This window comes from Procambarus clarkii, chromosome 40 (assembly GCF_040958095.1).
Source record: "Procambarus clarkii isolate CNS0578487 chromosome 40, FALCON_Pclarkii_2.0, whole genome shotgun sequence".
NCBI lineage: Eukaryota > Metazoa > Arthropoda > Malacostraca > Decapoda > Cambaridae > Procambarus > Procambarus clarkii.
The window spans coordinates 6,156,196-6,180,389 of NC_091189.1; the positions used below are offsets into that span (position 1 = coordinate 6,156,196).

Consider the following 24,194-nt stretch of genomic DNA (forward strand, 5'->3'; position numbering starts at 1 on the left):
TCCTGTACTCAAATCATCAAATGAGATTTTAAAAAAGTGGCTTTGTGAAAATTTTGTTGTGTAGGACTTTAAATTAGCCAAACCAATTAAGGTTTTAGGTATACATACTGTATATTTTTCTGTCTAAAAATTATATTGCTTTGTTATTTCAGAGTAAGCAAATCTGGATGGTGTGGGTGAGCCTAGCATCATGATATCATGTGGGGATACCCAAGAGTTTATTCCATTTGGGCGGGAATATCTTGGTTATCATCCAGGGGATGTGGGTTTGCCGCCACCCAGACCTAGTCCGGCACCACCTCACTTAGATCTTTTGAGACAGCTAGACACAGTCTCTATTAATGGCTCTAAGGTATGTATGTCCTATTTGTTTATTTTTTACAAAGTACAGTACTTTATTTATACCAAGAAGTACTTGTATAAAGTAGAGTATTGGTGAACATAATTGTTCCAAAACATTTAGTGAATTCAGGTACGTACTGTACTAACCTATATATGTTTGCCGTATCTTAAACTGCATATTGTTCTACACAAGGCCGTATAAAAATGGGTTCATATAATATTTTTCAGTGTGCCATAATGGTTAACAAGTGGACCTAGGATAATGGTTTAAAATATCAAAGACAGTTCTTGCTCCTGCACCCTTTAAATGCAATTTTTTTTTACTGTATTAATAATTGGGGTGCCAGTTATGCATATGCTTGTCTAATTTCCCTATTGTCAGTTAATTATAATACATACTAAACTTATTGGTAGGTTCCAATACTTTTTCATTGCCTTGATTTCACATACAGACTTGAGCAACATTATTTGTTATATTAGCAGTAATTTGATTTGTATTATATTTTGTATAGTTTATATACTTGCTGTGCAAATATATACTTACACAACAAGTAAGATTTAAAAGTTTTCTGCATACACCACTTTCATCCTCCTCCAGAACTGTCATCCATGTCATCATTGATATGTACTTTTCTAACACTCATCTTGACTTGTTATATTCATATTCATGTAGCTTGCTATATTCTGCAGTGAATAACCATGGCACATCTTTAGCATATTTCTCCATTTTTATCATTAGTCACTTGGTACTCATGCTCTACTTTCAACATGAACAATTCGTCCAACTCCATAAATTTCCACAAATATAAAAAAAATCTAAGCATTTCATTCATAATAATGTACTACCTTAAATTGAGTTGACCAGACCACACACTAGAAGGTGAAGGGACGACCCGTTTCGGTCCGTCCTGGACCATTCTCAAGTCGATTACTACCTTAAATTGTAGTTGCAGCAGCCATCCAGCAAAGTTAATGTTATCCCCAAAGTTATCTCCAAAGAATCCCACATTCTAAAAATTTCTGTTGCAATAAAATTAAAAGTTTCCAGTTATCTCACATGACATCCACATGCCTATTTGTCACTAGTGATATCTGTAATTACTTTAATATATGTTCAACATTTCCACGAATGTTGACAAAAAGTAACAGACAAAAGTAACCAGTGAGCTTCCCATCAGGCCAAATGGTGTATTTAGATTCATAAATATTTTGTCTAAAATTTAAAAACTAGTACAGTATTGTAAATCTGTTATTGATGTTACAGGATTGGTGGGAATTACGCCAGAGTAATGATGGATTGACAGAAGAAGAATTGTATGTATGTGGTCCAACAGTGGTATGGTCACGAGGACAAGCAGGCTCACGTCAAGTAATCAAGTGTATGACCTGTGATTCTACAGTTCAGCATATCTTATTTGCTACTTTCTACACATACCCTGACCAACCTCCCCTGCTTGGGGAAGCTGTCCCAGAAGAACCAACAGGTTAGAATGTATTTTTTAATTCTAGAAAAATCAGCAACTTCTAATATCTAGTTATTGCTGCTGTTTTGAGGGCATGGTGTTTTTTCTTGGCAATCATGATTGCTATATATGTGTTTGTTCACTGTAAATATCATACAGAATTACAAATACTGTACCATATTTAAAATGTGGAGTATGAAGACAATCACTTGTGTAAATTAGGGGTAAATAGAGAAGTCCTAGCAGTGATCATCCAGGCCTAATACTTCAAAACATCCTTAATCCCCACATGTCAGTTTGCAGGTGAAAATTGATTCCTAGAAAGTGATTGTTTTGTTACCATGTGTAGTGGTTCAACAGAGCAATTCAGCTTATTAACATTAAATTTGGTTTATTGGCTAGACTGAGACTTTGGTTGGCTGAGGGTCTCTTATTTTTAATGTTCCAGCTATTACATTCTCTGACTAGAGATTATTCTGGTTCCCGACAAGTTTTTTTGGCATTTCTGGAACATTTTTGAGGTCCAAGTTTAATGGGTTCACTGGTTTTTATCCTCTGTGTGTCCTGAGTTGGATTATGGGTAGTAGTTTGATGTTAATGATAAAAATTTGGACTATAGAATAGGGATGGCTTATGTACGATTCACTCCCATAGAGGTCTTCCAATCTTTGACGGACTTTTGATCCCTTTCTGCTGGATTGTGTGGGTATTTTTAAGTATGTCATGATAAGTTTTTCTTTCCTTTACCAGCACGTGTCTAATGTGTGACAACCCTTATTTGTCTTGTTCTGCCTTAACATTGTGGTGGAGGGCTTTAACCTGTGTTTTGGGGGCTTATCAAACATAGAGTTATAAGTTGTATAAGTTTACATTGCTGCAGTCTGAGCTCTTGGAGTCAAAACGGGTGAAAGTGTTGTGAGGGGGCATGCTCCTTGTTAGGTTTATGTCATTTTCACCCTCATGCATGTGTATTTTATTAGTAATGGTAATTATGCATTATGAACTTCATTTTGTGGATCATATATTGTTAAAAGCTGTGCAAGTTCTAGTTCTGACACTTGATATACTCAACTTGTTACTCCTTTCCTTTCCTTTCTGATATCTACAATTTCACTGCCATTCTTTGCTTCCTGTGTGTGGAACATTATCAACAGCTATTTGGCAGTCTAGGAATATGCCATCATCTCATCCTTCTGTCCTTCATGATTATTGACATCTTTCCTAGAAGTAACAGGTTTGTCATACAAAACTTCCATTCTATGAACCCATATTGAAGCTTTTTGACAAAAATTTGTCTGTTTAAAATGTTCCACAAGGCCCTTACATGATATATAAGATTGATAAAGATTTGGAGTTTAGTGCCCCTTCCTCATCTATCCCCTTCTTAGTTATAGGTATGTCAGCAGTCTGGCAGTTCTCTCTTCTCCAGTGAAGAATTGTTGATGATTGAAAGTGGTTTGTTCAGATCATCAGCGGCCTTCTCTAGCATCCACAGAAAGTCTTTGTTAGGTCCTACAACTTTTATCACATCTTGATCTATAAACTGCATCTTTACTTCATATACTGTTACTGCTTTGTTGCTTAGTTTCTCACTCTAGGATATTAGAGTGAGAAACTACCCTAAATATCTCAGAGGTGGTCGGATTCTATTTTGACTATTTACAATAAGCTTTTGTTGTGCATGTGTATTGTTGTGCATTATGCATGCGTATTCTTACCTTGCTGGTAAATATACTTTTCCCTTAGGAAATGCACCATCACTCGTCAGATAATGACGGGACTTATTGGCAGACTTTAGATCCTTATTGCACACAACTTTTATCTGAGTGTAGTCAGCTTTGTTTTGGTGGTGTTTTTCCCGAGTCAGATTTGATTCAATTGAAAGAATCCTTTCAGTTTGAAAGGATTCTTCTCCTAACATTCTCATTGCCAGTGTGAAATCACTGTGTGACATACCTTCACACAGATGCTTGGTTGCTGCTTGTACAGTGAAAGAAATGGGGAATACCTATCTAGTTTACTTTCATGCAATTAAATATTAATGATTTGATATTGAATATATTTTATTAATGAGCAATGTATAACGATATTTGTATCTGAAATTCTGTATGGGATAGCATGAATTAAAAATCAAACTTAATTTTTTATTTGTTATTTTTAGATCTTTATTAACTGTCAAGGCAATTCCAAAGAAGCAATATCTATTTTGTTTTTTTTCCAGGAGATGCACTACCTAGCATCTGTGTGGTGGAGAGTGACAGTCTCAATATATTTACAGAAGATGGTGATGACTATTTTGTTGCTTTACCTTTTCCAGTGAGTTTATGAAACTTATTACTTTTCTTCTAAGAAATGCTTCTTTGAGACACTTAGTGTAATATTCTGTGTGAGCTAGAGCCCTGCCTCATTGCAATCGTAATGAGGCAGGGCTCTAGGAGTTATATTGTTTGTTTTGAGAGATACTGTAGCTTATGCCAGGAATAGGGACTTGAGGTATTTCTCATGATAGTCTATCATCAAAATATTGTATATTTAGTTTTATTAAATACAGTACTGTATTGGGGGTATCCCCCCCTCTTGTTGAATTACCAAAGACCCTTAGCTTTAGAGAAAAGAATAAAAGGCACATGAGGGAGCCTTGTAAGCTGCTATGTGTGCACTTGTTCACTGTTTTCTCCTTCTGCTTCAACTTTATTTTATTTTTATCATTATTATACAAAATGGATTAATTACAAAAAGTAACTAATTATATGTATACAGTATTCTTCTTTACTTTTTGTTTAGAACATAAGAATGAACTGCAGAGGGTCTATTTGTGTCATATGAGGCAGCTCCTATTTATATCCACCCAAACTCATTTAAAAATTAGGGATTTTCATGTTTCAAGAAAAGTACAATAATAGTTTAGGAGATTTATTAGTGAAGAGTCAAATTTAATTTTTCAGTAGGTATAGTATTATTCCATGTATTCAGTAGGTACAGTACTGTCCCACATAACAAAATGATCCAAATGTCTTTGGGTCATTTTGTTACGTAGTATTTAGGCATTCCTGTTAGGTCAGTACTGCATGCAACCCTCCCATTCCCTTTACCCTTCATCTTTTCAAAACTTAAGCTGTATTGTTGTTTTTTAATTTAAATGAAGATTCTTTGGCTAGACATTGATGAGATAATAATTGTATTTCAGGTACGGAAGGTATGGCCAGTAAAATATGGCATTCTTCTTGAGCGCCAGGTTCATTCATCTGAAATGGCATCCCCTAAACCTGAGGCGGAGAGGCTGCCAACATTTTACAGTTTACTGCATCCACTAGATGAAATAAATCCTCTTCTCTATAGAAGTGGTTAGTTTGGATATCTGTTTGTTTGCTTGAACTTGGTTTGCTTAATGGAGAAGAAAAATTATGCCTGCCATATTTGCAGTTTTGTGTAAAATCTCAAACACCTCTCCATTGGTGCATACTGACAAGCTTCTCAAAGTATGCACATGTGCACATGTTCAACCCATTCAGCTTGTAGCAGGTGAATGGTCTTGGTTCAGTTTGCAGACAGGGCATGACTTTCAGGCATGTTTCCTTACACCTGATATCACACACAGTAAATTGATACCAGGCGTTACATTGTGGGTGAGGTCACTTGTTGACCTAGGGCACATGTGTGAGTCTTAAGTCATCCTCTCCCTTACATTGGGCAAACATTTTCACCTTAGTAGTTTTTTGTACATTATTTAGGCCATTTACCTAACTCTCCTGCCTCTGTGTTCTCTTTATATCTGTGTGTGTGCATTTATGCATATTATGTATTGTACAGTATGTTTAATTCAAAGTTATACACTAATTTTAGAAGTCATTTAATAGTTTATTTTTAATATACACTTTATGCAAAAGTAATACTGTGTTGCTGATTTACATATTGTATAGACACGTTTTAACATTTATTACATGTTTTGAGTGTTATCCATTATGGGTATATTTTAACCTAAGAAAATGGGATTGATTTTAGTAGGTCAGTGGAGCCCCAGAGCCATATGTTTACAGCCTAGGTAACACTTCATTTCTTCACTTCTGTAAGCTGTTCACCATTTGGCAAAGTGTAATGTTGCACACTATTACACACCCAACAGCTAACAGGTTAAACTTAACTGTGTCTCATTTTTGTATACAACAGAATTAAGCATCCAATTATGTCTTCATAATTTGACTTTTTATTTACATAGTGTTATTTAAATTATACCCTTAAACTTAATTGAAATATCTATTATTCTTACCAAGTCCATGTGTAGATACAGTAACACACAAGGGAAATCAAAAGACCAAACGGCAGTTCTAAACCTTTACTCGTTAAACTGTAAAAACTAATACAGTAGAATCATTTAACTATGTGTATTTTACTGCCATAAATGGTTAATAATATTTAGCAGGAAATTATCAGTTACAGTATACTGTATTTAAAAACAGTAAATTAGTTTCTCATAACAAATTTGAAAGGTTATTCATGATTCATCAAACATAAGTTATTTTAATGTGCGTTTTCTATAACTGTCAGAGAAATAATTAACGAAAATTAACCCTTTTTGGGCAATGTTATATAAAATCTGAAATACCAGTATTGTATCTTCGTGAGGGTCAATTTTAAGTCTCCTATAAGCTGGCATAATGGCCAGTTCAGTCAATCTTTCCTCTCTGCATGAATTTCTTTAATAATCAGAGGTTTTAGAATTGAGAAAAAAAGTATTCTTCTGATTTTGCTGTTTCTGGTTCAGTCACAAGACTCAACACTTTAAGGTTTGGGAACAAATATCCATTATTCTCAGGAATACATCTTCACTAACCTTTCCCATAAGAATAACTCGACAGAGAATGTCTGAGGCTTTCAAAGCCAATCATAATGTTACTCGGTATCCTGTCTGAAATTCCCTACGTTTTAAGCAGATAACCTTAGTATATACTTAGGCAGTTCTTTTTGTAGAAGGACAATATCCACGAGAAAATCCTGTATTAGCCATGATGAGGATTCCACATTCCAATGAGGATAACCTCATTGGAATGTGGTTTAAAAGAGGGATAAATATTGAAGTAATCCTATGGGCTTCTAGTAGGTATATTTTTGGTGTTTGCTTTCCCACAATGCATGGCAGTGATATACATCCCTCATTGCTGTCAGTCACACTTGTGGCATCATCAGATATAGCATATAATTTGTCCTCAACATGTTCAATGTCATTTTTGAATTGTTAACAGGTTACAGCGGCTGTGCTCGACCTGCCTACTTGAGTGATTTATCTCAGCAAGCTGTGTTCATGTCACAAGAGCCTTCCATCTGCATTCTTTATAACTCCAGTACCAGCAGTCATACCATATGGAAAATACGAAGGGCAAAATTAGAGGTAAATATACACTTGAGTTGCTGCCCAAGCTATATGAATGAGGTGGCCGAGCCTTAGGGAGTTGCACCAGGCCTCCAAAACCCACCCGAGCCTACTGGGAGCTAGAGAGGCATAATTTTGTGTCTCGGAGCAAGACACTGTTCAGATCATATATTTTGATGGCTTTGAAATATTTCTTGGGTAAGAAAGATAAATACTGTACTGTAATATATTTATAAAATATTACTTAATACTGTACTGTATTATATCAAAACAATGATAAAAGTTTTGCCTCTCATACTGATGAGAATAGAATAAGAGGAGAAACCTCTATGGTAGGGGTGGGTGGGGAACCTTTTGTCATACAAAAATCATATTTTTCTTAGCAAAGCTTTCATAAATCTACACATTGTATCATGTGTTGAATACATTCAAATGTCAAAAACAAACTTACAGATCAAGTATTATTAACATAAATAGCTTTCAAAGGCCACACTGATTATCACAAATGGCTGCAGGTTCTCTACTTTTTCTCTATGGTATACCAGATGACCATGATACATACAGGATTCATTCTATTTAAAGTGTTTTTATATTTCAGGAAAACAACTTTGTACTTCAGAGCAGTGTTCAAAGTAATTCTCCAGTGTCCTCTATGCTGTCCAATCCTGGGTCATTTGTACAGTTGCACTCGTATTCACATAGTCATTCACTTTCCCAAAGCCATGCATATGTAACTTCTCCTCCTGCTCAAGTACCTTCCCATTCACCGACTCCTACTAGCTCTCGTACAAGATCTAGCATGTTTCCCACTATACTTAACACTCCAAAGACTCAGCCATCTCAGACACCCAGGAGCCACATGGCAACACTTAGGTGAGTCTCGAAAGATATATTTCCCGTGTGAAGGAGTAAGTATTGTGTGCATGCCTTACACCTATGTATAATATTAATAATTTTTGTAATAAACTCATATTATATAAATGTAGAGAAAAGATAAATGTTATAAACAAGATGCTGTCTATTGACATAAATGAAATGATTCCAGCAAACTGATATCAGGTCATACATGTTCCTAGGGCATAGAATATTATTTTACATTCAATTAAGGAGTTCGTATGTAGGTAAGGTAAGGTAATTATCATGAGAAAGTACTATGCCATTACGACTACAGTATATAGCACTTGGAATGATTTGGAATAAGACAAAGGAAACGAAAGGAATGGTGCCCAACCATTTGGACGGCCAGGGATGGAACGCTAACATGCAAGTACTGTAGTTGATCAATATCTTTGAAGGGAAGATTAAAATACAGTAATTTAAAAAAAGGAACAGGTGTGGGAGGATTAGAGGACTTGGAAATTGGAAGGTTTTTCTTCCCTACATTAATCTGTGTTTTCTGTTGGTTTACATTTCCTTATTTTTGTTTTTACATATTTAATAGGGAAAAAGTCTCATTTCATATTAACCATTATTCATTAATGGATTCAAAATGATAAATGAGCCTCCAGCTAAAGAATAAAATATTTACATCCAAAATGTGTCAAAGTTTGTAAATCAACTACAATATGGCAAATTTTATATACTATGTAAGTAACATATACAGGTACCATAATTATGTAAAGAAATTTTGTTTTAAATAGGCATTGGGTATTAGTGTGTGGGTTTGAAGAAGACATGTTTTCCAGTTTATAGTGCTTCCACCTGGAGTTACGTTGTTGTAACTTCCACGTTGTTACCGTCACAAACAGATGACAACAACACTTTAAGTACTGTACCTGTTTTGATGGACAACCTCGAACATTATATGATTTGGTAACTTAATATTTTTTCCCTAGGCACAGGAAATAACGTGTCCTGTAACACTGTTGGTCCATTTGTCATGAAATGACCAATATTTTAATGCAAATATTTCAGGAGCATAATTCTTTACATGGTCACTTAATTTGTAACTGTATTTATGTAGTGTACATGTTTTACCACAGTGACTGTGCAAGGAATTATGCTCCTGAAATATTTGCATGTTTGCCTGAGTGTTGCAGGTCTTGCTGTTGTATATAAGGCTTATACTATACAAATCAGCCAAACTCATCAACCGTTTTTACTGCCAAAGTAATGACACTGTAACTGGCACTTAAAGTGAAGTCCTGTCAAACATCGATTGCACTTTTGTAGTAAAATATATTGCATATAAATTCATAAAGTATAATGACTGCCAATGATGAGTTCACCCCTCCTCCATTACCTTAATTCAGTAGGTCAGGAATGGTCATTATAACTATTTACTAAATATAAGAATCCATTTTTTTCCCAAGTATGTGGTAGCCCCCAGGCACTGAAGCTGCAGACAAGGAAGCTAAAACTGCCACCTTTCCTCAGTGTGTACTAAACAGTTCCATATATGAACCCTGAAGTACCTTAAGAAAATGATGCAAGTTACAAAAGATAATGCCAGTCCACCAATTAGAGATAGAAACCAGTCCATTATGATTGACCCCTCATCCATATGCACTGACTGAAGTTATGAAATACTTACAATGCTAAGGAATTTTTTCTTTATTTGCTCTCATGCATGGATTCCTAATGGAAGGAGCACCGCTCCTACCTTGTAAAGAATGGTGAATATGTCTCTGTAGAGCATATTTTGATGAGTTATTATTTGGTAAGGTCAGGAGGGAATTTGACTTGAACAGCAAATCTTTATAGAGTGCAGTTTGTATGATAAAAATATTGAAAAACTAATGAGGTCTTTGAAAGTACTTGGTTTTTCAATGGTTGTGAATTTTTTCCTTATAGAAATTGCACATATAGAAATATATATGTAGTACTGTACAGTACTTTAAATTTCAGTAAAGTGCAACCTAACCCAACTCCTCACATGTGTCCATTTACATGAAGAAACTTACTGGGTACTTTGTGATTTTTGACTCATTGTAAACCTGTAACCATTTTTACTTCATGCCAATCCCCGATCTCTGCTGGCTTGGAGTTTACTTACCAGGTAGTTGTGAAATAGGAATGGGTAAATAGAATAAGGTAGATTGATAGGTAAAGTTCAAAGAAAGCTGCTTAAGACTAGTTTAGAATTCAGCTAATTAGTATTATGCTAACTAGATGGGAAGGTGCTGACCATTTTAATGTTAGGCAAAATTTACCTCTTAAAAACATTTTGGCAAGAGGTTTCCGAGTGTCCTGACAGAAATTATAGAAAAAAAGTCTGTAGATTATGAAAAAAATATTGAATAATTTAAAATTTAATATTAATTTAATATTAAATCAATATAAGATAAAAATCAGACCATTTATTATATTAAATCAGTATAAGATAAAATTTCTTCTTTGTCATGTAGTATTGCTCTCTCTCAGGAAACTTAACTACATCTGATTAGAAAATTTATTTAAAAGTGTATTACAGAATGGTGTTTTTGTTTGTGTGCATATTAAAGTAATCAGATGTCAAATATGAAGAGTTACATTCAAAAACATTTAAAAATAGAGAAATATTTGTTGTATTTAAAATATTAAGTAATTAGATTTATTAATATGCTGTACTCAAGTTACCATAGTATTAAAAGGAAGATCTTTTATAAAATACTGTAGTGTAGATTTTTTTTTATATTCTGTATATATTTTGTTCTTTTCAGCCGAACACAGTCACCTTCAGTGTTTGGTGGGCAGCATCTTAGACTGGCAATGAGTCCTTCCCCATCTCGATCTCCAGGGCCCCGTACACCTCGGTCACAGTTTTCTTCTCTTAATGAAACATTTATTGAGCCCGAGCCTTTGGTTCCAGATGTTTGTTTGGATCACCTGTGGACGGATCATTCACTTGCTCGGGCCACTAAGGCTTTCCTAACAGAAGATAGTGTTGGGCAAAAATATCTTTGTTTAATGCTGTCCCAGGCAGGGATGCTTCGTTGCATTAAATATGATTATTCCAATGACAGATCAAGTCTTATCTTTGGCTCTATATCCTCTATACCTGCTAAAGATGCGTTGCCAGTTAAATCGCTCCGGATGATGATTGTAGTTGATGGAAGTAGCAGTTTATCCTTATATACAGGAGCTGTTCATGTCAGTCGAATAAATCTCTGTGGATTACCCACATTCAATTCCTCGCTTTTTAAAGATTTTTCGTCATTGAACATATCATCAAGGCTACATAGCCCATCTACAACACCACTACGTCGATCAAGTCTCCTAACTTCAAGTAGACCAACTTCTGCTGTAGATGCCAAATTTGATGTAGGTCTTTCTCCAGTTATAACTGAGAAATCACATATGGATGGATCTTTCACTGAAGACCCAAATTTGCCTATTTCCTCTGCCATTGTATCTCTGAGAGATCCATCTGATACGAGAGTTACATTGGAACATGCTAATGGAAATTATTACAGAATAACTCTCCCAGAAATTGCATCATCTCCAGTTGTAAAGCATTCCTTAGCTGCACTCAAATATGTCCTTCCACGAGAGGCTGCTCTCCAATTGGTCAACAAGTGGTATGCAACTCGGAATGCCCCAGGATCTGGTGATTTTTCTCCTCATGGGGAATGGACCATGTTTTCAATGATGCTGTTATCAATGATAGGCTATGACACAGATAAACTAGCTTTAACATGTCCAGTAGAGGCCTCGGATTCATGTACTCTTGTGGCTACAAAAAAGTTTCGTGCAGCTGAGAGTGGTTCAGATAATGATTGGGAGTACATGTTGTCTTCACCATTACATATGGCTGCTGGAAATAGTCTGAGTGAAATGCTAGGATTACAGAAAGTTGGTGTGATGCAAAAACCAAAGGAAGTCAGCAATGGTACAGTGCACACAAAATCACCTTTGTTTTCTCATCTCCCATCAATTCTTTTTGCTCTTCACTTGGTTTATGAAGATTTTAAATTAAACACCTTGAATTGGGAATTTTGCAGTCTTCTAGTTACTTGTCTAGATCAACTAGCTTCAGATTTACGGCTTACTCAGTACCTACACCATTATTGGAGGGATTTTCCCACTGTGTGTCCATTACAAGGTCCACCCTCACAGGTGCCACTAGAGGAGTCTAAAAAATTTACATATGTAGGGTACTTTACTGAGAAGCCCCCTCATGTATTAGCTCACTTGTACACTATAATGGGAGGCATTGAGCCTCAGCCTTTTCCCTACATTCCTCATGTGTGCACTACAACCAAAAACCTGATTTTGCTCTACTCAGTTGCAGCTGCAGATTGTGGGTTACATAATATCCCAATGGAACATTTTCTGAAACAAATAAACTCAAGTAATCCAAAACCATTTGCTTCAGCTGATGTATCACTGAATTTGCAAAATTATTGTGAAAATAACCCCAAAATTCATGAAAAAATAGTGCTCTTAACAGATCAACTTGGATTAACTGTCAGAGATATTCAGCTCCTTTCTCCTGGCGTATCATTGGTCCTAATGAATGCCCAGCACATGTGTCGCACATGTCCTCCTGAGAATTGGCCAGCCTCAGCGTACCACCTCATCCATAGGCCTGATCTTGTTGCTCACAGGGAAGGTGATGCTAAAAATGAAGGTGATGGTGGAAAAAGATCAAAGGATCCTTTTAATATAAAGGTTAGAATGCAAGAGGAAAAGAAACCATCACCATCCTCCACAAAGGAAGATGATGATGGCATGGAAACCTTGGACACAGACATGCTGGCTCTAAGATGGCGTGAAGATCAGCGCATAGCTGAAGTGAGACGTATGCTGTGCTCCTCGCGTGCTGTTACAATTAACATTGTTCAGCGGCCAGAGGTATCGGATCACGATTTTCTAGAAGAACAAGAAAGACATTTGTATGCTCTCTGTATTAGGACTATGTCGCTTCCTGTTGGTCGAGGTATGTTCACTCTGTTTACTTCTGCTCCAATAATTACAGAAACTCTCCCGATACCCAAGCTCAACCTGTCGGGCAAAGCTCCACCAAGAGGAACAACTATTGATCTTTCTAACATAGAAGTGCCCCCAAATATGGACATGTGGCCACACTTTCACAATGGTGTTGCAGCAGGTCTCAAAATTGCTCCCAATTGTGGGGAAATAGATTCTACATGGATTGTATACAATAAACCAAAGGGAACATTGGACAGTCCAACTAATCACGCAGGATTTCTCATGGCCCTTGGACTTAATGGTCACCTTCGAAACCTTGCAACTGTCAATATGCATGATTATCTAGCACGAGGTCATGAAATGATATGCGTTGGACTACTACTTGGCATATCTGTAGCCAAGAGGGGAACAATGGACATCCAAACTACAAAACTACTCAGTGTTCATTTAGAATGTCTCTTGCCACCAACATCAACCGAGCTGGATGTTCCTCATACTGTTCAGGTACGTCATATAATATGATAATTTTTCCTTTACTAAATTAATTACACTGTATATTAGTATCACAATATCTAAACATATACTTGTTCTATGTTTAAAATTTTGTAGGGGTTTTGTGCCATTGGCTCTACATAGGAATTGACTATTATATTTTTCGTACTCTACATAAGCTGCCTTAATTGTTTACAGTGTTGACCTAGTTCTTGGATGGCATTTTGCATATTTTCCACAGGTTGCAGCCATCATTGGAGTGGGATTAGTCTATCAGGACACAGCTCATCGACATATGGCAGAAGTCCTACTTCAAGAAATTGGTCGCCCACCAGGCCCAGAAATGGAAAATTCAAATGATCGAGAGTCATATTCTTTGGCGGCTGGACTTGCTCTTGGCTTGGTATTATTTGGGAGGGGTGGGGAAGCTGCTGGCTTTACAGATCTGAACATTGCTGGAGAACTTTATCACTACATTGAAGGGGGCCACAAAAAACCACTATTTGGCATCCACAAAGATAAATACAAATCACCAAGTTACCAAATAAAGGTGAGTACTAACGTAATATTAAAAATATATACTGTGTATATATACACAGTATATATACACAGTATATGTACACAGTATATATACTGTATCATGTGTATATATATATATGTGTGTATCATATGGAATTATTCACAGTATATATACTGTACTGGTGCTAGAATTGAACCCTGTGGTACTCCGCTAGTGAAACTCCTCCAGTCTTATACATTGTCTCTGATTACTGCCCTCATCTATATGTCAGTTAGAAAATTTTCATCCATATCAGAAGTCTTCCTGTCACCCCTACAGCATGTTTCAGTTTTTAGAACAGCCTCTTGTGTGGAACTCTATCAAAAGCCTTTTTTAGGTCCAGATAGACACAGTCAACCCAACCACCTCTTTCCTGTAGTATCCTCTGTGGTGTCTCCCTGATCTGGCTTGCCTGTGTGGCTTATATGATTTTTCTTGCAGACTTGGGCCTGCTTGCATTCCAAGCTTTTTGACACATCTTGCCTGTCTCTTATTTGTGTGTTGCCAACTGTTGGATTGGGTTGTATTTTGACTGATGTTTTTGGCCTTGCCTCATTTTTCTCAGTCTTCTGATTTGGTTCTCGAGTTCAGGGACTCATTTCTTGGTGTTTCCCTGGTGTCTTCCTCTTTTTGTAGGCTGCATCTTAAGCAAATTTACACTATTGGGCTCTTATTCCTTCTACTGTTAGGATTTGTGAGCCACTTTGCTTGCTCCTGGTTTGTGCTGGCTTGACCTGATGGGTTGGACCCCTGGCTTTGTTTTCTGGTTGGTGGCATGATTTTGTTCAGGCTTGGCCCATGAGGGTGATAGCCAAGGCTTCTGTCGGGGGTTGGACATGCTTCCTGGCGGTCGCTTTTTAGACGTATCCATTGGGAGTTTATTCTTCTCTCCAGTTCGTCTTTGTGTCCACTGATGCCGAGTTTTCTTTGTCTCTTTTTCTAGTGTTGGTTTTGGACGCCTTGTCATCTCTTTAGGCATCAAGTGCGCTCTGCTTTGTTGCTCTGCTGCGGGTTTTCCTTGGTCTGGTTTGTTTTCTAAATCCTGTTTCTTTGCTATTTTGTGGCTTGGTCCAGTTTCACTGGCTTGAGTTTGGTCTATCACAGTGACAAGGTAACTAATGAACAAATATGACTGCCTTTTTTAAAAGTGCATTTAATGTAACAATGTTTGGTGGTTAAAATTTCTGCTCTATTGAAATTTCATAGTGTATTTTATTTTGCTTTGTTAACAGGAGGGTGAATGTGTAAATATTGATGTAACTGCTCCAGGAGCCACTCTAGCTCTGGGGATGATATATTTCCAAAGCAATAACAAGGCTATTGGAGAGTGGATGGTTGCCCCAAGTACACCTTATTTATTAGACCAGGTAAGTGGTTTCCACCTTTTACTTTTGTAATGAATAGAGCTGCTGTAAATATGTTAAATAAAGGCTTTAATGAGAACTTGAAATATTTTTATATAAATTGAAAAAGCTGATTTGATAGTGACCAAAAGTTAATTGCCTGTATGTAATTTGCCACCTGTTTGTACTGAACAATAAGAGGGTAAAGAGCATGTGGGTATCTTACGATATGTCCACAAGGGCGAGTAAGTGGGGTAAGATGAAATAATTTCCTAAATCAGCTATTTAAATGAATGCAGTGCAAAGCAAGAAAATTATGGCATGCCATTTGCTGTTTGTAACAAGACCATATTGCTTATAGAGTTAAAAGACCAGGCACCCTGCAATCCTCAACAAAGTTAGTGATGAGCATGGTGAAGTCTACCTCATGTATAATGTCATATTGTTTAGTAATTAGTGAAGGACAAATTGATTGAGGAAGAGAACTAGAAACTTTCCTCTTACCTCAGAAAAATTATTTGAATACCTAAAAGAAAAAATTTCAGGTCCGGCCTGATTTCCTGCTCCTTCGCACAGTTGCTCTTGGGCTTATCATGTGGGACTCTGTGATGCCAACATCTCAGTGGATTGAGAGTCATGTACCTTTGACGGTCCTTACTCATGTTCACCGAGGTGGAAATCAGTCTACGCCAGGAATAGATTACGAATCTATGCATCAGGTTTGCTTTGAAATGGTATTTCTTGTACAATCAGGAGGGTGTGGATATTTGTGTATATCATTTCTGTTTCTTCTGCCCTTGTTTTTTCTTTATTATTCATTTGTCAGAGATCATACATGTTAGACTGTGAGTATTGTTATCTAGTAAATAAAGTAATTGTGGCATATTGAACAATGTTGAAAAGGTGGAGATTTATTTCAGCACATATATTATCCAGCCCATGACAGTATAAAAATATAAATATAAAGATGAACACTATGGTAGTATGATTTTTTATGTATCTTTTGAACTATTATTTATTCTATTATGAACCAGCTACCCTAGGTAAATGTATCCTATCTCTAGCACTTCAAAATTGCCATGTGATTAGTTCCTGATGATTGAATAAACCATACCCACACTAGAATAGAGCCCCATTAGAGGAAAGACATTTCAGTCGTCTCCAAGTAGGGACAGGATAGAGGCAGTACAGCACAATATGTACAGGTGTACTGTATTTGTCAAGTCAGAAGTTAATACCAATTGTTCTTAACAACCATTCATTGCCAGCTCCTCTACTGTGCAAACTGTTGCCCATGATCTAGATTCCCCCCCTTGGTTATAATTATCTGAATTATTCTTACAAATCTGACTAACAATGCCTCATATCTACATGTCCCTGTACTATTACCAGCAGCATTAATAAATACTATGTTTTATACTTCCCTCCATTCTATCCCAAATCCTTGTCCTGACCCCTTCCAAGTGCTGTATAGTCATAATGGCTTGGCAATTTCCCATGATGATAATTCCCTCCCTTCCCTCACTTTTATTGTCATTACTATTTTCCATGTTAATAACAATATCCTTCATACCTGCTTCCAGAAGGCACACACCCATAGCCTCCTTTTTCTATCCTTGGCACACCATTTATTATCCATATGCCAAACCTGGGAGTTGGTAATTATCATGATACAATGTTCTTAGCTTGTCAATTCTTAGATGTACTGTACTGCTGTTTTCGTTATTTTATCTGCTACCTGTTCACTGCTGCACCCCTCTGGAAGCACAGCAGAAGAGTTTCCCACCTCAACCCCAGCATTGGTAGCTTTCTTCAGGGGGGGGGGGGTTTGTCCTTCTGTTCACAATCTTGCCATAATCCAGCTGGGTCTCTGTTCCTCGCTCTTGGATACTTTATTTACATTTGCACTCAAATCCTGCAGCTGCTGTGCTCGGTCCGCTCGGCCGACTGGGTGGAGCCGGTCGGCCGAGCGGACAGCACACACTGGACTTGTGATCCTGCGGTCCCGGGTTCGATCCCGGGCGCCGGCAAAAAACAATGGGCAGAGTTTCTTTCACCCTATGCCCCTGTTACCTAGCAGTAAAATAGGTACCTGGGTGTTAGTCAGCTGTCACAGGCTGCTTCCTGGGGGTGGAGGCCTGGTTGAGGACCGGGCCACGGGGACACTAAAGCCCTGAAATCATCTCAAGATAACCTTAAGATATGCTTAAAAAATTCTACCACATATTCTAAATTCTACCAATCTGCAAAAGTTAACTTTCTAATGTTCTTTTAGCAAATGACCAAATTACACACAGAAATCACAATAGCATGATGTATCAAATGAATGATTTCTTTTAGCAACTTTGTATAGTTAGTTTATATCTGTGACCCCTTGTTCTTAAGAGTCAAGGTTTCAAGAATTCTTCTTTATCAGATTTGATAAAGAAGGATTAGTGATTATATTGCCCATTTTTTTCTATCTTTGGCATATTTAACACCTCTTACCTCTCCTCATAGCTCTTGTCTTTCAGTAAAGATTCTTAGTTTTAGTACATTACATGCTGCTGATTTATTATAGAAATAATTTCATATTTCTTTTAGGCATACTACAACATATTAGCTGGTGCATGTATGGTCATAGGATTAAAGTTTGCTGGGTCTAGCAACAGTGAGGCCTTCCAGATTTTATGGAAATACACAAGGATGTTCACCAATTTCACCAAGAGGTATGGTAAACAGAAAAATGTATATATATTATCCTATTTCTTGTTTATTCATATGGAGTTAGATTAGTTTTAAAGTATATTTAATCAAAGTCAGGAGTTCTTAACCTGGGGTCTATGGACCCCCAAAGTTACTAAGGGTTCTACAAAAAGATAATGATAAATAAGCTAATTCTAATTATATGTGAATGTATTTTTTTTTTTTTGCATATTTAATTTGTCTTATTTAACCAGTATCAAGAACAAAGACAGAAATTATCTTCTTTCAGTTGAAAATGTGTTTATCTAATATACGACCTGGAATTATTTGAAAGATAAAAAGATTTAGAAATGCTGATGTAAGTGTTAACAGTATATTGCATATTCATATTCACTTACAAAGAACAAAGTTAACTGAACTGTATCATTCAGCAAACCCTGTCATCTCGTTAAAGTCACATCTTCCTCTCGTCATTTGAGTAATTTAGCATGATTTTGTCCTTTTAGAGTTTTCTAACATTTCAGCGTCAAACCTCATTTTATAACCTTGTCTTCCATTTCAAAATCCCTATCTCCATTATACCCTCACTTGCATAATTAAGACAACTTAAAAGTTTGCATTTCCCCTGTCCTTCTGATGATAGATTCAACTGACTCATGTTTCTTTAAAAGATCCTTTCCAAAGTATCCAGTGTAATCCTGTAAATTCTCTAGGTATCTTAATAGAATTTCGTTGCATGTCCCATTAAATTTTCCAATTGTTTATATAGCCCATAGTAAAGCAGTGTGAGGCATATTGGTTGATTGCTGTCTGGGTTGAAAGGAAGCTCTGTACATATTGTGGATGTGAAGTGCAAATTTCAATGAGTGAAAATATTAAACAAATAAGTATTTTCCAAAATTATTTTTTTCCTGGATTAACAAGAAATTCTTGCCATTTATGTTAATATGCAATAAGAAGTTAATCACTATTCATTATGATATATACAGCATGGCATTAGTTCTTTAACATCGAAGAACATACAGTTTATTTTTAATTTCAGGAGCGTTGCTGAGTTAGCTGGAAAATCAACCATTGAAACTTGTCTTAATGTAATTCTGCTAAGTCTCTCCATGGTAATGGCTGGAACAGGCGACCTTGATGTACTGCGTATCATCCGATACCTTCGATCTAGAGTTGGGCCTTCAAATTCCACAGTTGGGTATGTAAGGATTGACTGTTTTACAGGGAATGGAAATGTTATGAGGTTAGGTATGCTACGCAGTTGTGTGACATTTTGCTCAGATTATTAGAAGAATGAGAGGAAGTGTTTGGTGGGACAAGGAAGCAACAAGAGTAGCTGATGGCATAAAAAGTGTATGATGCATGTGGTTGTAGGAACAAAAAAAGTATGAGAGTAATCATAATGTTATTAAAAAGTATTTAAAAAAGGGAGTATTATGAGAGTAAAAGACTAATTGAGCAGGAGCAGTAAATAAGGAGTTTGCAAAAAATAAAATACAAATTTTTCCCGAAAGCAGGAAGCTGTTTCGTAAAGAGGCTAGAAAGTGCAACAATGAGAGGGGTAAAGAAGTCTATGAAGGAGATGCAAATGTGAACATGATTTGGTTTTATAGTGAGAGACTTTTGCAAGATTGAATGTAGAAGATATTCTGTGTAAGATATAATGTTGAGGCATTGATGAGTTATACAGTAAAACTTTAATGCTCCTCTGTACTCCTGATCAATATTGGCAACACAGTACTGTACTTTCTTATATAACCTCCATGATTCAGAAATAATTTGCTACCAGAAACACTTATGGCCTGGATCAAATGTTCGAGTAATTAAAGCATCGTCTTTAAACTGCATAGTAAATTATAGGTAGAAAATACTTTTTATAATTTATAATATTTTTTCTATTCAAAATGCATTGTTTTTATGTAATATTTGTCTCATTAATTTGTTTCAGGTATGGATCCCATCTGACAATCCACATGGCATTAGGCTTCTTGTTTTTGGGTGGGGGTCGCTTCTCTCTTGGCACGTCTAACATGGCTATTGCAGCGCTGCTTATTGCCTGCTTCCCAAAGTTTCCAACACACTCTAATGACAATCGCTATCATTTACAAGTAAGTTCATCATTTTTGTGTTAAAATATTAAAAAAAAAAAAATGCCTTTTGTGGTAAAAATAAGGATTGGATAATGATTTATTACCCTAATATTGAAATATGTAATTGTATAATGTAAATGGTGAGTTCATTTATCATTACTCTGTTTCCCACTTTCCTAGGGTAGGGGAGGTATCAGCCCTCTGAAAAAGGTGATACAGTATACAGTATATATATATAATGAAAGAAGGGTTAAGGTATTACTGTACAAAAGACACTGAGGCTATTGTGCATTAAGTAGTAAGAAAATTATGGGGAGATGAATCTGCAGTTTCATTCCGTCACCTTGATAACACAGGGGATGCTGCACCAGTGATGGGTGATTGAATGTGGCACTTATATTGTGGCATTTTGTAAATGTTGTTAGAACTAATTTAGTGTTATTTATTTATTTATTTATTTATGCATATACAAGAAGGTACATTGGGATTGTGAGGATACATAATATGGTAATTACAATCTTGTAAAGCCACTTGTACGCGCAGCATTTCGGGCAGAAATGGAAGAAAGTTTTCTTATAACTGTTTGGTGCCTCTTTTTGATAATTACTTATTTTCACCACTATTTACAGGCTGGTATCTTAATACTGTATTTATGGTGTAAGTGTTATTTTTTGTTTGTTTTCTCCTAATGGATGATTTATATATCTGCCCAATAACTTACTTCAAGAATCCTTAATTTAAACTTTTACCTCTCTTCTCCATATCATGATTCTTAACCCTTAGACAGTGGTTATCGTCATTCGTTGATTCACAGGGTAATGCAGTTATTGTCATACAATGATTTAAACAATTATTGTCTGGGTTTTACATGTATGATGCAAATATAGATATAATAGCTCAATGTGTATGTAATGGACTTTACCTTGTCCCATGAAAAAATCCTGCTCCCATATCATGGTTAAATGTACTAGGAGGAGCCTACCATCACGTGGGTGCAACATTGGTGGCTTACGCCTGTCTTTCAATCTGTACTCTCAACCATATGGTGCCAATTAAGCCATATGTCATCACCCAGAGCCTAACACCATTGTATATTATGTTCATAGCCTTTTCATTGTTTCGATAACACGTTTCAGTTGGATTGGTTTACCTGGTCGTACAGTATACTTCATTACAACTCTGGAGCTGGAGCCCCTAGGGCAGTTCGTTGTTGCCTTTAACCTCTCTCTCTGACAATTCCTGCGACGATGCTGGAACCAGTCGTATTGGCCTTTGCCTTTCCATTGAAGACTTTCGGCGCAGTGGAGAGGGGGGACCTGCTGCACGTGTAACAGCTTCTCTGTATCGTCCTACTCTGGCTTTGCGCCCTGGAGAGGCCACTCCCTCCAGACCAATAACGAGAGCGCAGCTCCATAGTCTCCTGAGACTGATGATGCCTACTACTACTACTTTATGATTGTAATGAAGTACAGTATACTACAGGTAAACCAATCATCAATTGAAACATGTGTTATTGAAACAATTGTTATGTGAATTATATGATTTAGCAAATTATTCAACATACTGTACATTTGTAAATGAAGAGGAAACAAGTGATAAACAATCAGTGAAACACCAGAGGACAACACAGGGAGCATCAGCAGTCGGGCACCGGGTGTTGACAGGTGCTATATACACCCACCACACACTCGTCAAAGAGCACCTCTATGCAGTGAAACGATAAATATTCACATATTTTTATGTTTTTTGCATACAAATTTATAATTCTACAATGAAAAATAATTTTTTTATTTAAAATTGTTGCGCATAGATTATTATTATTTCTCCATAGCCGTTGTCTAAGGGTTAACTATACCACCTACTTCAGTATACAGTATTAATATGTGTATGAGAAATTCCTGTTGATTTTTACAGGCCTTGAGACACCTCTATGTTTTGGCAGCAGAGCCAAGGCTTTTAATGCCCATTGATGTGGATACTGGAAGACTATGCCAAGTCAGTGTTACTGTCAGGTGAGACACCTTGTTTGTAGTCTTATCCACTTTGATGTTGAAATTCCTCAGATGGGAGGAGGGATTATGTATATGAGGCTGCTCTCAAGAAGAGGAAATTCCCATTCTTTCTTGAGGGGGAGTCCTCATTGTTGTTGCTCCTAGACATTTAAACTGCCTCTTAAGTCGTAATGCTGTTTGGTGGAGCATAGAATATTTGTTGTGAATTAATTTCACAATTTCAATAATTGTCAGTACAAGTAAGATACTTCAAGTAAAGATGAAAAATGTCAGTACAGAGGCATACAGTAGTAAGCAGAAGTATAAAGATGAAAATGGTATTCATTAAATAGACATTGAAAGGATAGAGAAAGCATAACAAACTTCCTTGTACTGTATAACAAACTGTACTGTATTGACAGCCTGTCATTTCAATCTAAATAAGTCAGAAGAGAATATTCATATATTGTATTATTGCCAGCACTGTATATGGGAGTCATCAAAATGCATGTATTTACTATTTGGTATTGCTGTCATGTAAACCTTGGTGCACACCCCAGGAATACCTATGGCAAAACAGCATTTTCTATGTTGAATTTGTGTTGCGTGCACAAGATCTTAGTTATGTAAAGCTTCATCTATCTTCCTGTTTTACTCTAAAGTAGTTGAAGGTAACTTTTTTATTAAACAGTACTGTACTTTAATCTTAATACTCTGTAAGCTTGTAGTGCTTAGAGCCAGTGTATTTATTTATTTTTGTAATGCAGCAACTCAAAATAAACCTAGAAATTTATAGGTACGAAGAATTATGAAATGTGTCTAATTTGTATAACTTACTGTATTTGGTGAGGATTGTATTATGGCCAAATTAATAGTGAACCTTTCATGATGCAGGTTTAGTGACACACCTCAGTACACGAATCAGTCTTATGAAGCTATGGCTCCGCTGATGTTACCTGAACTGTCAAAGTTGTCTCAAGTTATTATAGAAGGTGACGCTGTTAACCATCGTTATTGGCCTATCAGGTAAAGCAACTCTTATTTTTGTATCTCCTATGTTCATAAAACTATATGAGATTTGTTAGACATGATTTTCATTTTTTGAACCTTCATTGGTTTTCTGTTTCAATTATATCCTTTCAGAATGTTGTAGTATCTTCAGACTGATTATTTCCTCCAGCACCTTGCAAGGGTAGATGTTATGGATACTGGCCTGAAATATAATGCCTGTTGCCTGCCTCTCTTATTAATCCTTAATATTATACTAGCTTCTTTCCATGCCTCTGAGAACTCTCCTGTCCCTCTTGTGCACTTGTATATACAGTGTGGTCAGTCATTTATATTGAATTGCTGTGGCTTCCTTTAAAATCCATGGTGAGATTTGGTTTTTGCTCCTCTAATGATAATACATTTAGGTACACCAATTCTTTAATTACTTCTCTCTCCTCCATGCTACTTAATTCCTCTTTCTGTTCTTTTTTCTTCTATATGTAGAATTTCTTCTTGTTCTTTCTGCTATTGGAATTTCTAGTAAAGTTTCTAGTTGACTGGTGGGTCTAATGGCAGATGTGAACATTTTGTTTTTTCTTTTATAGATTTTCTGCTCAAAACAAGACCTGGGCTTTTCTGGAAACAATATTGTGTTCTGGTGAAGGTTTGGCAGTCAAGTTAAAGGATGGGCGTTATCCATATGGTGATGCACCTTCAGGATTCCAGGCTCAGTTAGCCCATTTGCTCACACAAGACAAATCTGCTCGATGGACAATTAAGGTAAGTACCTGTATTGTTGAATGTTATAACTATTGATGCAAGGACAATTAAGGTAAGTACCTGTATTGTTGAATGTTATAACTATTGATGCAAGCTTAATTTTCCTTTGTTGCACTTTAGAAAATTCCAATCTTTTTCATGTGTGGTGATGGATGGGGAGATTGATTGTGCTCCGACAGTGTGGAGGGTTGTCAAGTTTGGCTATTTGGTTGTCAAGTTTGGATATACATTAAGA

At 36.5% G+C, this 24,194-nt stretch overlaps 1 protein-coding gene across 7 annotated transcripts in view; it reads left to right on the forward strand.

Annotated features, from left to right (window-relative positions):
- Window positions 1-24,194, forward strand: part of shtd (anaphase promoting complex subunit 1) — an 82,280-nt gene that overhangs the window by 1,143 nt on the left and 56,943 nt on the right. For 6 of the 7 annotated variants that reach the window (XR_011230992.1, XM_045741736.1, XM_045741738.2 and 3 more), the window contains exons 2-17: window positions 153-352; window positions 1,607-1,826; window positions 4,027-4,121; window positions 4,993-5,149; window positions 7,046-7,191; window positions 7,772-8,046; window positions 10,815-13,530; window positions 13,760-14,068; window positions 15,310-15,444; window positions 15,966-16,139; window positions 18,004-18,128; window positions 19,148-19,306; window positions 20,057-20,216; window positions 22,113-22,210; window positions 23,084-23,215; window positions 23,785-23,959. Coding sequence is in view for 6 of the 7 variants with exons in the window: in XM_045741736.1 (XP_045597692.1) it covers window positions 191-352; window positions 1,607-1,826; window positions 4,027-4,121; window positions 4,993-5,149; window positions 7,046-7,191; window positions 7,772-8,046; window positions 10,815-13,530; window positions 13,760-14,068; window positions 15,310-15,444; window positions 15,966-16,139; window positions 18,004-18,128; window positions 19,148-19,306; window positions 20,057-20,216; window positions 22,113-22,210; window positions 23,084-23,215; window positions 23,785-23,959 (5,238 nt within the window). In the remaining variant the exon portion in view is untranslated. Of the gene's footprint in view, window positions 1-152; window positions 353-1,606; window positions 1,827-4,026; window positions 4,122-4,992; window positions 5,150-7,045; window positions 7,192-7,771; window positions 8,047-10,814; window positions 13,531-13,759; window positions 14,069-15,309; window positions 15,445-15,965; window positions 16,140-18,003; window positions 18,129-19,147; window positions 19,307-20,056; window positions 20,217-22,112; window positions 22,211-23,083; window positions 23,216-23,784; window positions 23,960-24,194 lie in introns of those variants that run through there. The other variant, XM_045741739.1, reaches the window with a different exon arrangement.